We start from the raw sequence: 15,650 nt of genomic DNA, 5'->3' as shown, positions 1-15,650 counted from the left end.
AGGCCTAATTTTCTCCACTTTCTCCCAACTGTTTTTTTAAGTATTTATTTTTTTAATTAAGGCTTGATATGAGTAGGGTTGTATCAGAACAAAGAGTTCTGATATTGTCTTGAGTCAAGAACCAACCCCCTCTGAAACACTTACCACTGGTTCTTAAATAAGAGCATTAGTGATGTAAACACCATCCTACCTCCATCTGGTTCACTCTGTTTGGGAGACAGGCTTTATAGGAAAATATAAGATGTTACTAATAAAAAATTTTCCTTTAAAGGCAGCAAATTAGACGGTGAGAAAGTAATGCATTTAGTGCATCCATCTCTTGATGGACTACTTCTTTCCATTACATCTTTCAAGAACACTGTTAAATGGGGCAAAGGCTAAGTATTAAGATAATCTAAGCTATAGTAGACACTGTGGTCTTTTTTATTATTTCAGAGGGCGTTACAGGAGGTAATCTGTTCTACTAATACCACTGCTGAAAACAAAAGCCAAGGCACGTGGGAAAGCTTTAAATCTCTGATATTGTATTTGTTATATATCAAAACCATGAGACAAGCTCTTTTTCATTGTGCATTCATTTCCCTTGGACTAAACATGACTAAACAAATTTCATGCACTTATACAGTAATATGTAAAAGTCTTTGACCAACCCACATCTGTTACTTGGCTAGATGGATAGATGGAAATACAGTATAGTAGGAAAGAGCAGAGTTTGTACAATTCTAATGAGCATGAAAATCAATATTTGGTGTGACCTTTAGTCTTCAACACAGACTGAACTCTCTTACGCAAACATTTCTTTTAAGGAGTCTTCAGGAATAGTTCTCCAGGCATCTTGAATGACATTCAAAACTCTTCTTTGGATGTTGGCTGTTATTTGTTCCATTCTTTCTAAAAATGATCCCACACTGCTTCAGTAATGTTGGACTCCGGGTCCTGGGGGGGCCAATCCATGAAGGAGAGTAATCCATTGTGTGTTTTTCTATCCAGGTATGCTTTTACTGTATCTGTACTGTGTTTGGGATCATCATGCTCACAAATGAAGCTGCTGCCAATCAAACGCTTTCCAGAGGGTAATGCATAGAAGATCAAAATCTGGTGGTACATTCAGAATTCCATCAGTTTTAACAAGACCTCCAGCATCACTGGCTGAAATGCAGCCCAAGACCTGCCTGTAGACACTCACTGTTGTAACTGTATCCTGACCTTCTCCATACATATTGATAACAACTGCTCAAGCCAACTGAACCGAAAATTAAAATTTTGGATTAATCATTCCAGAAGACCTGTTGCCCCTGGCTTTCAGTTTGGTTATTGTATAATTTGGCACACAATGGCCTTTTCTTTATGTTTCCCTTCCTTAAGAGTAGCTTCTTGACAGCCACCCTTCCGCTGAGACTATTTCTGATGGACAGTAGATGCAAAAGCCTAAGGGCCAGATTCATCTCTCAGGTCTTGTGTCAGATCTTTGCTAGATTTCCTATTTCTTAAGGACATGACTTTCAGATACTGTTCATCAGCTTCTGATCATTTTTAGACCTAAGATTTCTTTTGTCCTACACTTATCCAGTGTCCTAATTTTTTAAGAACACACTGCACACAATGCCGAGACATGCCAAGTTTTAGCTCTTTGGGAATCACCTTGTGGGCAAGGTACAAGGAGCTGGACAAAAAACATGTGAAAAAATCCAATGTCTAAAGAAAAACATCTGCACAGTACTGTACTATAGATGCAAACCCAAAGTCAGTGTCTTGTAAAGAAAAGGTTGCCTTCAATTATAGTCAATTATAACTGTGATTCCAGCATAAAAAAGGGGTCATAGCAAGACGCACATAATCATGTCAATGGGCGCTCACAGAGATCTACATGAGTTATAATTTAGTGTTCATCCGAGAAAACAAAGCATGTTTTTGTTTCAGACTGACAAGGGCAACTCACATGATTACTATTAGAGCAAAAGGCAAAGCTCCAGAGACTAAGCTCAGAAAGGAGTGTAATTTGACAATCATTACACCGAATAAACCATTATATCCATGATATTCTACAAACACAAATGAGCATACAGCGCTCAGTCTCTATAATATTAAGGCATCTCTTTGAAAACAACAACAACAAAACTTACAAGGTAGAAACAAATTTACTGACTGTGATTGTCACTGAAAATGTCCTAAAGAGGTCTGAATGTAGTGAATATATATATAAACATTTAATCTGTGCGTGATAAAGTATGGCAGAAAGTAGATGGTAATACTTAAGGTAATCAGTACTAATATGGTTTTAAAAACAACAGAATGCCTAACACTGCTTTTGCACTGATTCAAAAACTGCATGTACTCTGTTTCAAGTCGTGGAAGGCTAAAAGTATGAAATCTGCTCCAGGGTTGAGTTTAGTGGCAAAAACACCACACTTACTAAAACTCAAACTCTTCCTCATCTCTTAAATCTCTCTCTTTGATTTCAGTGAGCATAAAAACAGGTGTGATGTGGTTTTATCTCTGAAAACAGAAAAGATCTCATCATTATCTAATCACTGCGGTTGGCTGGCTGCACTCAAGAAAAGTAAGTATATAAAGGGTCTTTTGTATTCAGGATTTTTTTCTTCTTCCGTCGTTACCACTAGCAGAGCGAGAATCGGCGAGAGTTAATGTTCATCTTGGTGACTCCAATAAGTCTCAGCGGGGCAGAGAGGCCGAGGCCCGGGGTGACCGGGCATTCACACAACAGGTCCGACAGCTCATCCCGTTCCTCGAGGCCAAAGGTGGCGTCGTTGAGCATTCGGCGATGCAGATGGCACGTCTGTTCAATCTTCAGCTTGTTGATGTCACTCCGAAGCCGCATGAGCTGCCTCGCCAGCTGCTGGTCCTGCAAGCGCATATCCGTCTGCAAAAGAGAAGACAAAGGTGTCAGGATGGAAGATGAATTTGTTCATTTTATACGAAGCCGAATGGACACGTCAAAGTGTCATTTTCTAAAAGATTGAAAGCTAAAACTAATCTATTCTAATCTTAATTATTCTTTTCATTTATGGAGGACTCAATCACACCAACATATTGTGTATAGTCCACCTGTGGAGCTTGACCAGAGGTGCTTCCGTGAGGTCCTTTTTTGTCAAAAGAAAACTCACGGTGGGATACCGTGGTGCTCTTCTTTGTTTGTGTCCAAACATCTACACAAAGATGACAATCATCTCTCTTTTTTGTAGCCACGTACTGTGAGTCTGCCTTTTATCAGTGCTTCTTTGTGTGCACAGTCCAAGCATATGAGCTATGGCTGAATGTGCAGAGTAATTGAGCAGAGTAAAAATGATTACAGTTGCAGAAATTGCACGCAACAAATGCCAGATTCTGCTGCCTGGGGTCGCAATCAATCTCACTCACCAATAAGAATGAATGGGATTCTTCTGCCTGGTGATTAAACATCGCGTGCACTGTTAAACTCTAATTAGCTAAGAGCGTGAACTTTTCTACTTGAACTTTGAGTGTAGAACAATGCCTCCTAAATTACACAACCAAAAGAAAAATATAAGGAAAAATAAATCAATTGCAGTCATAATCATACAATTGAATTAATCCAAGTATAGTATAAGACTCTATCCTAACTCTGTACTGTACTAATTACAGGACAACAGAAAGCTGTAGGTACAAGGGAACAAGAACTATTCCCCCTTTATATGTAATCACGAGGACAAAGGGGAAGCATGCTGTATTTTCTGTTTTGTATAGGAATGAAAGTTCTGCACATCTTGGGACTGCAATGCTGATCAAACATGGTCACAAAGGGAGAATAATTACTACAATTCACACTACACTAATTTGTGGAACAAAATATTACTAGAACAAAAATGTTAAATGTTAAATCAAGCAATAAGGGTATGATTGAAGTGCAAGCTTTCGTTCAATGGCTTTAACAAAAAAACAAAAACATTTTCAAATCAGAATTAATTTCACAATTAAATGCCCAGCATCTTCATGGTCAGGTGATTACTGTTTCAGTATTTAATGACAGCCGAAGCAGACACAATATCTGAAGTTGATTCAGTGTGTTCTATTTGTATTTTATAGCTTTTGATTGCAACATGACGTCTGAAGAAATGTCAGGCCAAGTCAGGGCTGCGTGATGGCAGAATTATTTCCATGGTAGAGGTCTATAATCAAGACACGCCTTCATAAATGGAAATACAGAGGGTTTGCAACAAGGTGCAACAAGAAGGTCAGATTAGACTTTGCTCATGGCATAAAGCAGACTACAGCAGACTATAGATGGAGGCATTGCTATGGCATGGTTCATGGGTATGGTCCATACATGCCCATATTGCTAATGTGACTACTGATAGAAGAAGCAGAATGCATTGTGAAGTGTACAGGGCTACACTCTCTGCTCAGATTCAGCCAAATGCTTCAAAACTGATCAGACAGCACTTCACAGTGCAACCAGATAATAACCCAAGGCAAACTGCTGAAGCAACCATTAGTTTCTCAAGACAAAGAAATGAGATTGTTCAATGGCCAAGTCAACCACCTGATCTCAACTTAATAGAGCATGCTTTTCATGTTACTGAAGACAAACCTGAATGCAGAAAGACCCGCAAATAAGCAGCGACTGAAGGTGGGTTCAGAATGGGGCTGACAGAGCACCTCATTGAGAGGAAACAAAGTGTGTGGTGATGTCCATGGGTTCTAGACTTCAGGCAATGACTGACTGCGAAGGATTTTCAACTAAGTAGCCAAGTATTGTCCAAATATTTTGACCCTGTAAAATTAGAGAACTGTGTATAAATAGGTAAACAATTAATGCAATACTTTTCTTAAACCCCTTGACTTCAAACTGAAAGTCTGCAGTTCATTCACTCCATTTCCTGTCTGTATTAGTATAAGCAGCCTGAACTTATCAAAAGAGCCATGTGTTCCTCTTTTGAACACGTGGAGCCAATATTAAATCCCTCATTACGGCCATGTTCCCTGTTTCCTTAATTCCTTTTATGAAGTGTTAGTACAAAAACATGCCGCAAGCTGATTACACTGTAACCCAAAACATTTCTGAAAATCTATGAGAAATTAGAACAAAATAAAGATTAGATGGTGGTGAGAATTTAGACAGTGCCTCACCAGTTCTCTTCTGAGCCAGGTTAGAGCTTCATCAATGTTTTCAAATCCCTTGAGTCCACCTGATGGCAACTTGGGCTGACTCACATCTGGGTCCACTGAAGTCCCCTTGTGCCTAACTACTTTCCCTTTAGGCTCAACTGTGATTGGTTCTTTCCCAGTTTCTGAGTCTCTGAAGCGATCTGCCTCAAGCTGGGCTTGCCACTCCAGGTAGGAGGGTCTCCTGGTCTCCAGTCTTAGTTTCTCTGTTAAGGCCTTCAAAGTCATCAGATGGTCATCTGTAGGCAAATCTACACCTTCCCCACAGTCTGCCTCGTCCTGGACATTTGTCCTGTTAACCACAATCTGTGGAGCCAAGTGTGAATTCATCATTAACCTGTTAAATACAAAAACCAAAAAAAAGCTATCTGGCCTCTTTCATCGCTATAAATCACATCAGGCTTCCATTCTGTCTGTTCAGCATTCACTTTTCTACCCTTTATACTCTTCAGGAGACCCAGTCTTCAGTCTTTAGTGGAATCAGATGTTTCAAATGCATAATATCTCTGGATCTGTAGAAGAAAAAAGACACAGGTTATGAAACATTTGCTGAGAATGACAAAGGACAAACCTAATATGCCAACATAGAGAAAAAAAACTGCACCTCAGTTTGGGCCCCCAATGAGATTACACTCTAGAAAGACCTTCATTGAATTTCTATAAACTGATTTAGATGAAGCATGTGGCCTCTCTAATATCAGAAATTAGGGGACGGCACACAGAGGGGGATAAAACAGATCCTGGATTTTCATTTAACAGAAACAAACTGTTTCCATAGCAACAACAGAGGTGCTATAAATGAATCAGCAATTTCCGACCTCCTGTCTACGAGGCTTATTGCCTCAATAAACCCGAAGCCACACTGAATTTGAATGTGCTTTTTTTTTTTTTTTTTTTTTTTTTTTTTTTAAAACAACAACAACAACAAAAAAAACCCCTTCTCAGGACCTGTTGAGTTGGAATGCAAGACTAGTTACAACTGGTAAAAGGGGCAACAACAGCAAAAGCACTCTTACTGCTCAGTGGCTTCCTACTGAGTCCATAAGATCTCAATAAGTGGTTGGTGTGTGCTGTTATTCTATAACAGCAGCAGTGAAGTCCCTGCCCCTGGATCTAATGATACAGCCGGCTTGGCTGCTTTGCAATGGAAAATAGACTTTTAACTGTGATGAGTAGCTGACTTTTTAGTAGCCTGGGAATGGATGCTGTCTTTGTTATCTACAGGAATCAGTGCATTGCTGCAGACCGCACTGTGTAGAGAGAGCATTAAAGCTGGAGGCAGGCATTTTTAACTTCGTAAGGACCGTGCGTGTACAGTGAGGAACTGGTTAGATTGGGAATAGGGACTGCTTATCCAGAAGACTTAGAAAGGATGTGGAAAAGTGTGTCTGTATCACATAATGAGCTGTGATCACAATTATAAAGAAATAGAGGTTTTTTGGTTTTTTTTTAAACCCACAAACCCCTCTTTACTGGCTGGTCTGGTGAAGCCAGTCACTTTTTTGAATAGGCCAGCAGGAACTCTGCCTCTCTAGGAAGCCAAGTTTTACATCCTGAATATCAAATTCACCCAGGGCATATAAAAACACTGTCAAATGTTAGATGTCAGGGAGGGGGGTGGCAGTGGGGGAAGTCCAGCTGTCCCTATCAAAATGTCCTAAGTGAATCAGCACACATCACCCATACATTCCTCTGGTTTTAAACTCCAGTTGCCACACTAATAAAATATATTTTGTGGTGTTGGGACTTCTATGAGATGCCAAAACCTGGTCTGGCTGAGCAGCTTAGGAAGTCTGGCTCTCCTATCTGGAACATGAGGTCATGTCTACATAAGAAACACAACCACAGAGTAACTAAATGAAGCTTTAGCGTATAGTCCTCCAATCTATAATATAACCTGACCCTGAGTAATTTGCAGGGATTTCAATTTCATCTTTGATACTGAGCATAATCGAAAGAAATTATCTCCAGGTTCGTGTTAGTAGTGTAAACACTGCTGCAGCGTATTGATTTTTCCCCCCGTGTTGTGGCAACAGAAGCCCAATAAAGCAGTCTGCAGTTCAAAGTGAACCAATCTTTGCATTAGTAAACAATTATGAAAATCCCCCCCCAAAAAAACCCTAAAGTAGACGCTCTACAGTTCTGACTGTATTCAGAAAAGAAGCGATTAACTTGATCATAACGCACAATGGAAGTGACAAAGACACTCTTGAGAGTTACAACATTTGAAATATATAGATCCATATAACAGTAATAGTAATAATAAAGGTAAAACAGGACTTGTTATTATAGAACTTGAAGTCGTATCTGAAATGGAGAGAACCATTATGATTTTAAGTGCCATTTAATTCTGACAGTGAAAGCGGGCATGTAATAAAAAGTGTTTTTTTTTTTTATTAATTTTTTTTTTTTATTTATGAGAAAATAACATACTGATAGTTCTCACAGCATAAAAGAAACAATTGTGATTACTATTGCGCTCACTAGGGAACAAACACCATCTGTAAAGATAAAATTTTGCGAAGCACCCTTTTTTTCCTTCTAAATCCCCTGGAACATCTTGCACGATGCTTTATTTTGCATGTGATTCATTTCAGCCTATTCCTGCTTTTCTGGCAGCGTGCTGCAAGGTGATACCCTGAGGGGGGGATCACCTGAAAACTCGGCTACGTACGTAGACTACGACTTCGTTTACCTTTCAGGAACCTCCCAGCAGCGGTCCAACTTACCACGCTGAATCCTGGCAGCCACATCGGCGCAGACCATCACCGCCAGTCTCTCTCCCTGATAAGATCCCCTCTATTGCTCTGCGGTGCACTTATTTTTGAGCAGGGAGCTACCGGAGGAGGGGCGGGAAGGTTGCGTCAGGTTGTGGTTGCTTGGAGACGTCCAAGGAATCCGACTTCCCGCTAGATGAATATTACTGCAAGTGCGCCACAGTCTGATGACCAGGAGACAGCGTCACTATTGTACAAACCTTTAATTCATTCAACAATTTTAAACATTAGACGAAATGTAACTGGTTACATGCTTCATATTAAATAAGCTTCACAGAATAAATACAAAGAGTTTCACAAGTAAATAATAGGTATCAACTTTAGACTGAGGGCGGTGACAGCTTTGTGTCACATTTAAAAAGTGCTGTCTGAATGTAGCTCGAGTGTAATAACAAATGATTATTAAAATAAGAGCATTTTGTGTCTTCATTTCATTTCAATATAGCCATCAGACTGCTTATTACCGGGCTGACTGCCTTTTTGAAAGTAAAGCGCTCCCATCACAAGACATTTAGTGCAGAAAGCAAAGACAGAAGGATCTGGCAACATAAGACTGATGTTACATTTTCTGGTGCAGGGCATGGACTAAGCTGGTATTGGTGGTAATACAGAGCATTATTTACACAAATCTTGTAGATTAGTGAACATAATGTAAAAAACAAAAAACCAACTAAACCAATAAAACAAAGATGGTAGTGAGAACTGCTGTGGATCTAGGGTTAGATGGAGGCTGGTGATTTGCTGTGGCCAACCCCTAAATGGGTTGGGCGAAAGGAAGACCTGGGACTTACATGTGCTTAGAGTGCTGGTAAGATTACATATCAAGTTGATAACTCGTTTATCATACAGTAACAGTCAGATGTTGTACAGGTGACCTACACATGGTGTGATTGTCTTGTCATTTAGGGGTACATTTTTATGTCAAAATATCTGCAAAAGAATTAAAGGAGGAGTGGGAAACATATTTTTGGCACCACTGGAGAACACATCCAGCCTTCAAGCGGATTTTAATTCAAGTGATCTGAAAGGGAGATAGACTCCTGCATCTCCACTGGTATTGTTTAAAAATTAAGCTAGTTGATGACTAAAAAAAATGGCCAACGACAGATCTAGTGGTTTATTAAAAACTAAATCAAATCTGTGTAGAAAGTGATGAGCAGAGGGCATTCACCTGATACAGTAGAGTTTAAATCCAGTGTGAAGCCATCTGGTAGGAGGTATTTTGAACAGAGAAGGGGGAACTGTAGAAAGGGTGCTATTATGTACCATGCATTGTAATTTTTTCCTCCCTACTGCAGCCCTTTCAGATTATCGGAAAATCTATGATTACAAACTATCTGACAAAGACAAAAAATATCTAAATGGAGTAAGAGCTTCAGCCATAGTCTGTCAGAAAAGCTACTCTTTAATTTTCACAAGTGCTACAAATAAAAATCACTGTTATGAGAGTTAAGCTGGTTTTAAAGGAACATCTAAGAAAAACAATGTGACAAACATACAAATTGCACATTAACCCATTGATCCTTTTTCTTAACTGCTTGTCCACCTTAGGGGTGTTTCGAGGGGCTGATCCAACTGGACAGAGGCAGTTAAGAAAAAGGACTGATGGATGAAACAATCAATTTCTGCAAGTTTCTTCTTTTTTTGATGTTCTCATATTTTTAATGCTGGGTTGTTCTTATATTTCATAAATAACCTCTCAGATTTGATGGTTTGCCATCAAAGACCCAGACTACTTTCAATCTAAATTAATTTCATAATGTGAGTTCCTCAATCTCGTCTTCGAAGGAGGTGATGGCACGGATGGCAGGTCTGCTATCTGCAACATGGAGGGTGTTAAAGGAGGCTGCTGGAGCAGTGGGAGATCCTGAGTTGAAGTTGAGCAGTCCATCCCTTCTTGAACGCACTCCATTGGTTGTTGCAGGACTATTAAGAAGCTCCAGTTTATTGGAGGTATTCGCGCCATCACCAACAGCTGTGGCTTGGGGACCAAACAGCTGCTGCATTAGACTTGACTTCCTGTCCTTTCCCTGAGCTTTTTCTGTCTCCCTCTCCTCTGCCGCACTGATATTAAACACCCCTATTGCTTCTAACGCAGATTCCTTGTCCTCTTTGGGTGGAGGTGGAGGGAAGCCAGAGGAACCACGAAAAGTTGAATGTACAAACGAAGGTGCGTAACCTCCGAATGCCAAGTCATCGCTGGAGATTTGAGACCGGAGCGCTCTCCTCCCTATCCCTGCTGTAACTGCTCCACCCTCTATGCCTAGTCTCCTCCTTCCACCTTCTCTGCTCCCAGCACGCAAACCATCCGGCTCCTCTGAATTAGTTAGGCTGAAAATTGAAGAGTTATGGTTCCTTTGCTCAGGAGGGCGTGGAGAAGAATGTTCACCGAGACCCTTATTGGACTCAGAAGGACTCGAGGCAAACAAGGAATCCTGGGCCCCCTGTTTCTGACTGTCTATTTCCCGCATCTTTGCCAGCAGCTGCTCTTTTTTGCGCTGCGCTTCTTCTGATGCTTGCTGACTGGCCAGTGCCTCCTGATTCCATCTCTCCACCTCTCCCTGGACATGACCGTGCTTCTTGTAGTTATCATCCCCATTCTGGTTGAACAGGGAACTTGTCCACTTTTGGCATTCTTTATCCTTTTCTTTCTCCGAGCCTGTTGGGATAGCGTTCCTCAGATTAAAGTACAAACAATGCTGCTTTGACATGCTTTTTATAAGTGAAGTATATGCTCTACAACTACTCTTAACTAATCTTTGGCTTACCGTTTCTTAAAAGCTTTGCCTTAACTTCAAGCGCGTTCTGTTCCTGATCAAGGTACTTTTTGGCCTCTTTCTCTTCCTTCGCCACCTCTTCCTCCTCATGTCTTTCTCTACTCTTTTGTTCCCAGTTTGGTCCCCTGTCTTCTGCCTCTGCTTGATTGACTGCTCTGTTAAGCTCCTGATAGCAGAAATTTGAAAAGTGATGAATGACAGCAATTAGTGGTAAAAGATGTGGACAAAGTAAGTACAAGGAAAGAGTAGACACAACACCTTAAGTGATAAATATTCATCAGGTGGATGTTCCCTGTACTCGCTGGCATCTGTGATAGCAGGGGGAGGTGTGGGAAAATCCAGACTCAGCATCCTGCCTTCAGTCTGTATCGCCTTAGAGCTGCTCCTGCTGGGAACTATGTGTGGGAAAAGTAAAAATCACTTTACTCAACATATTTCTGACCATCCCTTTACACAAAGCACTATCATTAGTTATAAGCAATCCTGACTGCTTTTTAGCCATCATGCATGCATTAGTATGGACTCAGACACAGGCAATGAAGTTACAGCAAAAACATGTATCAAATATCAATGGGGGGAAAAAATCCAGGCTTTCCAAAGGATTCTAATTAACACAAAAAGTGAATTTTGTGACTCATGATACCATCTGACATTCACTTTGATATAAAGTCAAATGAACTACACAATAAGCCTCAGCAAGTTAATTCTTACCTTTCTGCTTTGTGTCACTTTCAGTCTCTTTTTTTTGTGAGGGTTTCACCATGCGGTTGGCGTAAATATTCTTCGCATCGAGTTCTCTCTCCTTTTCCTGAAAATTTTAAGAAGAAATTTAAAACAACAACAAAAAATACTGTTTTACACAATGAGCAATCTGCTTTTAATGCACAGTCCTGCTTTCGAGGGCAGCGGGTATTTTTTAAGGTTATTTTGTGTACATGTACCTTGAGTTTATTGTTCAGTCGTTCAAGTTCCTCCTGGAGAGCCCTGATCTCTTCCTGGGCACTAAGCGTCTTCTTCTTCTCTGCGACAAGCTGTCTCTGATAACTGCTATTTCTTAGCTCCATGCTACGCTCCACCTCCTTCAAACACAAACACTCATTGAAAGCTGCTGCATTGAAAGGGAACCCATGGTTTAGGATAAAAACAATAAATGAGAACTACAATTTTGATTGTTCACTGACAAGAGATTGCACATAAATGTGCATCAGTTTGTAATATTGTAAACCAGAAACCCAACATTCAACATGTTCCAGGTTAATCATTCATGCTACAAAGCAGTATGTGGGGCTCTAGAAATCAGGGTTAATAAGACTTAATTTCAGGTCAATAAGTATTTAATCAGAATCCAAAAGATCCTCCGGTTAGATCATTTTTTCCACCGTCTATTTACCTTAAGCTTACGTTCAGCTTCTTGGGCCCGCAACTTCTCTTCCTCTAGCCTGCGACTTAGCTCCTCTCTGGCTCCTAAATCCCGCTGCTCGACCAGCTTCTTCAGCCGTGAAATCGTAGCTTGACCCCTCTGAAACCGCTCCTCGGTGTCCCTCAGCTGTCGCTCAGCTTTCCGTTCCCGTTCTTGGGTGCGCCTGAGACGTTCACGCAGCACGTGGATCTCGTTGGAGTGCCGGGATAGGAGCTGGGAGATTTCGCTTTCTGTATCATCGTACCGCTGCAGGGCTTTCTCTTGACGCACCTGAAGCTGAAGCATGGCAAAGGTTGCATTGAGAGTGGTGAAGAAGAAGGAGAATTGTAATTGATTTTCCTGTAAAAAAGTCTGTTTATCCTGTTTCTTTTTTACTACAAACATGAATAAGAGCCATGAAATTATTTAAGAACACTCTTCCTTCAAAGCATTTAAACTAAATATTGAAACAGGCCTACCTGTCGAAGAATTCGATTTTCTTTCTGCAGTTCGTCCGTGCGCTGCTGCAGCTCAGAAAGAGCATTGCGCAATTCATTGATTTTTAGGAGGCGGGCCGAGAGCATCCGCTTGGTCACCAGGTCCAGGTCTTTAGGCGGTGTGGACTCCTTGCTGTGAGAACGCACCCCCCTTTGATACTGCTGGGTCAGGGGGTGACCACCTGGTCGCTGTGGGCGAGACAAGCCCCGGCGCCCCAAACCACCTGCAAAGCAGAGAAAGACATATCATGTAAAATCTAAAAACATGATGACAAAAACTCCTATGAAAAGATTTTTTTTAAATCAATCAGGCAGTCAAAATGTGCCTTACACTGCCATCATCTAAACAGTCAATTTAATCGTTGAATGAATGAGATTTTAGCCTCATTCATCAGTTTAACTGTTTATCCACTTCCTTTCTTCTTCACATACCTGTCTTGTGGAGAGGGCTGCCAGAGATCCTCTTTGCCCGCACCCCTCTATGTGGGGTGGGTGAAGGAGTCCGGGACCGGGAGTACGGTGAGACAGAGCGCTCTGAACGAGACTCGTTTTCATAATCCTCAGAATAAAATGACCCACCACTTTTGCTTCCCTCTCCTTCTGACATCCGATCCCGATCAGGATCTGAATGCCAAGTTCTGGTTATAGATCTGACATCACCTGAGTCAACTTTTGTATCCTCGCTGTGCATCTTGTCCCAGAAGTTCTGTTTGTGTTCCTGGACGGATGAAGCCCGAGAATCTTTCTTTGTACTACGGCAGGACTGGCGACTTAAATCCCGGTTGTCTTCATATGGGTGAGCTACTTTTTCAGATTCCATGTCGTCACTTAAGACATGCTGGATTTAAAAAACAAGAACAGAGAAACAGAATAGATTATGGAGTGTAGTGAATTTTTTTCTTTAAAATTTAGGTTGTTACCTTTGAACTGAGCTCTACATTTATAATGAGTAATGTTCAACCAAAAAGAATATTCTTAAAGCTAAAAGAAGCTAAGCTAACTGGTTTCTTTTAGGTTTTTGTTTTATGTGTCTTGGTCACCAAGCAACAAGATGTGTGAGGCAGAATTTTCCATGAGACTGAATCCCGTATGATATCAGTGGTCTACACCATCCTTCTGCAGTAGAAAACTAAACGGTACATTGCCTCCATCTGCCCTGGTGACTTATTAATGACTGAATGTAGCACAGTGCACAAAGCTTATCAATTAAATAAATAAAAAAAGATAAAAGAAAAGAAAAAGTAGAATTAAAGTGATGTGAATAAGGATATCCTTTATTCACACCTTTATTAAGAAGATGTGATTTTACATATTCACATATATTGTATATATAATGTTCTTTTAGAGAATAAAATCTTGCTAAAATGTTGGAAACAGGATATATTTCTGTGAAGAAAGTCAATATCGAGTAAAATTTAGGGAATTCTCACTCCTATTAAAGTATACTTGCTGACAGGACATTAAGAATCGCTAGAAAACAGAAGCAAGTAACTGTGAGGGTCACCTTATATATCAAATTCTAGTCGACTTTGTCCTCATGTCTTCATCGCATCTTTTGCCTCAGGAGGAACCTGGAGGAAATAGCAGCCCATCATTGGCATTTCCTCTAGATTCCTGGTCATTCTAATAAAATTTAGTCTCAATATTAAGTGAAGACAAAGGATGCCCTGGCTTACAGCAGCGGCACTGCCCTGCACTTTGTGGATCCCACTGACGGGATTAAAGTAAAGCGTGTGCTGTTTCAGGTACTCTGTTGTTGACAGATTGCCTGTCAAATAAAAATAACAAAATGTATCACCTGGACTTTATCACATAACTCACCGAACCCTCTGTTGGTTTATGTAGCTTGCACATTTCAATTATGTGCAAGCAAAAGGCAAACGAGACTTTAAAAAGCTCTTCGACGACATAATATCAGTGTCACTGTAAAGCTAACGGTGCCGCTAGGTGAATAACAGCTAACAACAGCCACTTAATATTAGCATAGCAACACAAAATCACCACCATCATCAACAGGTGGAGTGTGCTGTAGCGTTCGGAGTCTTTCAGCACTAAACTGTCTTTTTTTGCGCTAACTTAGAAATGTATGTTAATGCTGCTCAGTTTCCGCCTGAATGTGCAACACTTACCCGTTTCTTGTTTTGATTGGATCGGCTACTGCAACCTAAAGAGCTATTAGCAAGCTAGCTTGAACTTTAGCTAACTTAGCTGCCGTTAGATATAAAATAAAGACTATGGGTCGTACACCCGTTTTTGAAATAAACTGTCATGGCTGTCGCTTTATCAATAACAAGAGAAAAACACCAAGTCGTCGGCTAAAAGTAGTCCTTCTCTTTAGTGCCATAGAATTAGTGCAATAGCATTTTTTTCCAGTCCACGCCTAGACGTTTGCTTCAGAGTAGCTGCTGACGCCGTACCATGGCAACCGCAGCTCTCCCTGCAATACTACCCTACCACCAGAGTGGCGCTGTTGTACGTGTTAATATCAATGGATGGTCGTGATCATTAAAAATTACCGAAAAAGAACTATTAAATCGTATTGTAAATATATAGGATTTATTGCAGTTTTGTGTGTGTGTGTGTGTGTGTGTGTGTGTGTGTGTGTGTGTGTGTGTGTGTGTGTGTTGGGTTGGGGGGTTATTGAATAAAAACTATATGTGTTTTTATATGAATATAAAAACTTTTTTATTTGCAGGTGCGTGCATACCAGACGACAAAAGCACAAAACACGCCCAATTTAATCACCAATTCTCTCAATTAACACAATATTATTTGCATTTGGAGTATTTGGGCCTATAGCTGCATAAAAAATGGTTTTAAAATGGAAATGCTCATAAATTAATTCCTTAAAATATACTTGATCCATAAAAGCAACGACTACACCAGAAAAGTGCTGACCATCATAAAATAATAAATTTCTTTTATGGTGGATCCACCTGAATATGACTCGGGAGTATATTTACAAAAGATATACAAATCAGGCACAAAAATACTTCGGTATTAACTTCAGTAACTTAACGACATGGTTGTTTTAATTTGAAAGTGAGACCGGAAATGG

General features: G+C 40.4%; 2 protein-coding genes across 6 annotated transcripts; both read right to left on the bottom strand.

Annotated features, from left to right (window-relative positions):
- Positions 1-551: 551 nt before the first annotated feature.
- fam167ab (family with sequence similarity 167 member Ab) lies at positions 552-7,958 on the bottom strand. Of its 4 annotated transcripts, none has more exons than XM_063495137.1 (4): positions 7,872-7,958; positions 5,579-5,654; positions 5,107-5,479; positions 552-2,881 (listed from the first exon to the last, which is right to left on the bottom strand). In XM_063495137.1, exons 3-4 carry the CDS (start codon positions 5,473-5,475, stop codon positions 2,618-2,620), a joined length of 633 nt encoding a protein of 210 aa, XP_063351207.1. In that variant the 5' UTR covers positions 5,476-5,479; positions 5,579-5,654; positions 7,872-7,958; the 3' UTR covers positions 552-2,617. The 4 variants fall into 4 exon arrangements, with proteins under 4 accessions (XP_063351207.1, XP_063351208.1, XP_063351209.1 ...); XM_063495138.1 differs by having other exon boundaries at positions 5,107-5,448; XM_063495139.1 differs by having other exon boundaries at positions 5,107-5,448; positions 7,838-7,931.
- A 149-nt stretch (positions 7,959-8,107) lies between these two features.
- lca5 (lebercilin LCA5) lies at positions 8,108-15,004 on the bottom strand. Of its 2 annotated transcripts, XM_063496191.1 has the most exons (10): positions 14,722-15,004; positions 14,097-14,163; positions 13,025-13,430; positions 12,575-12,816; positions 12,087-12,392; positions 11,638-11,775; positions 11,408-11,504; positions 10,955-11,091; positions 10,688-10,862; positions 8,108-10,578 (listed from the first exon to the last, which is right to left on the bottom strand). In XM_063496191.1, exons 3-10 carry the CDS (start codon positions 13,410-13,412, stop codon positions 9,674-9,676), a joined length of 2,388 nt encoding a protein of 795 aa, XP_063352261.1. In that variant the 5' UTR covers positions 13,413-13,430; positions 14,097-14,163; positions 14,722-15,004; the 3' UTR covers positions 8,108-9,673. The 2 variants fall into 2 exon arrangements, with proteins under 2 accessions (XP_063352261.1, XP_063352260.1); XM_063496190.1 differs by lacking the exon at positions 14,097-14,163.
- Positions 15,005-15,650: the final 646 nt, after the last annotated feature.

Source organism: Pelmatolapia mariae, linkage group LG15, assembly GCF_036321145.2.
Source record: "Pelmatolapia mariae isolate MD_Pm_ZW linkage group LG15, Pm_UMD_F_2, whole genome shotgun sequence".
In the NCBI taxonomy this organism is placed as follows: Eukaryota; Metazoa; Chordata; class Actinopteri; order Cichliformes; family Cichlidae; genus Pelmatolapia; species Pelmatolapia mariae.
The sequence above is the reverse complement of the archived record's forward strand: the minus strand, read 5'-3'. Positions and strand labels throughout refer to the sequence as shown.

Bases quoted from the DNA above. Each gene is read 5' to 3' on its own strand.
- fam167ab (XM_063495137.1), bottom strand. From the start codon at position 5,475: ATGATGAATTCACACTTGGCTCCACAGATTGTGGTTAACAGGACAAAT. The intron at 2,882-5,106 runs GTGAGGCACTGT...TCTCTTTTGCAG, and splicing joins CCTGGCTCAGAAGAGAACTG to ACGGATATGCGCTTGCAGGA.
- lca5 (XM_063496191.1), bottom strand. From the start codon at position 13,412: ATGGAATCTGAAAAAGTAGCTCACCCATATGAAGACAACCGGGATTTA. The intron at 12,817-13,024 runs GTATGTGAAGAA...TCTGCTTTGCAG, and splicing joins CAGCCCTCTCCACAAGACAG to GTGGTTTGGGGCGCCGGGGC. The intron at 12,393-12,574 runs GTAGGCCTGTTT...GCCATGCTTCAG, and splicing joins AAAATCGAATTCTTCGACAG to CTTCAGGTGCGTCAAGAGAA.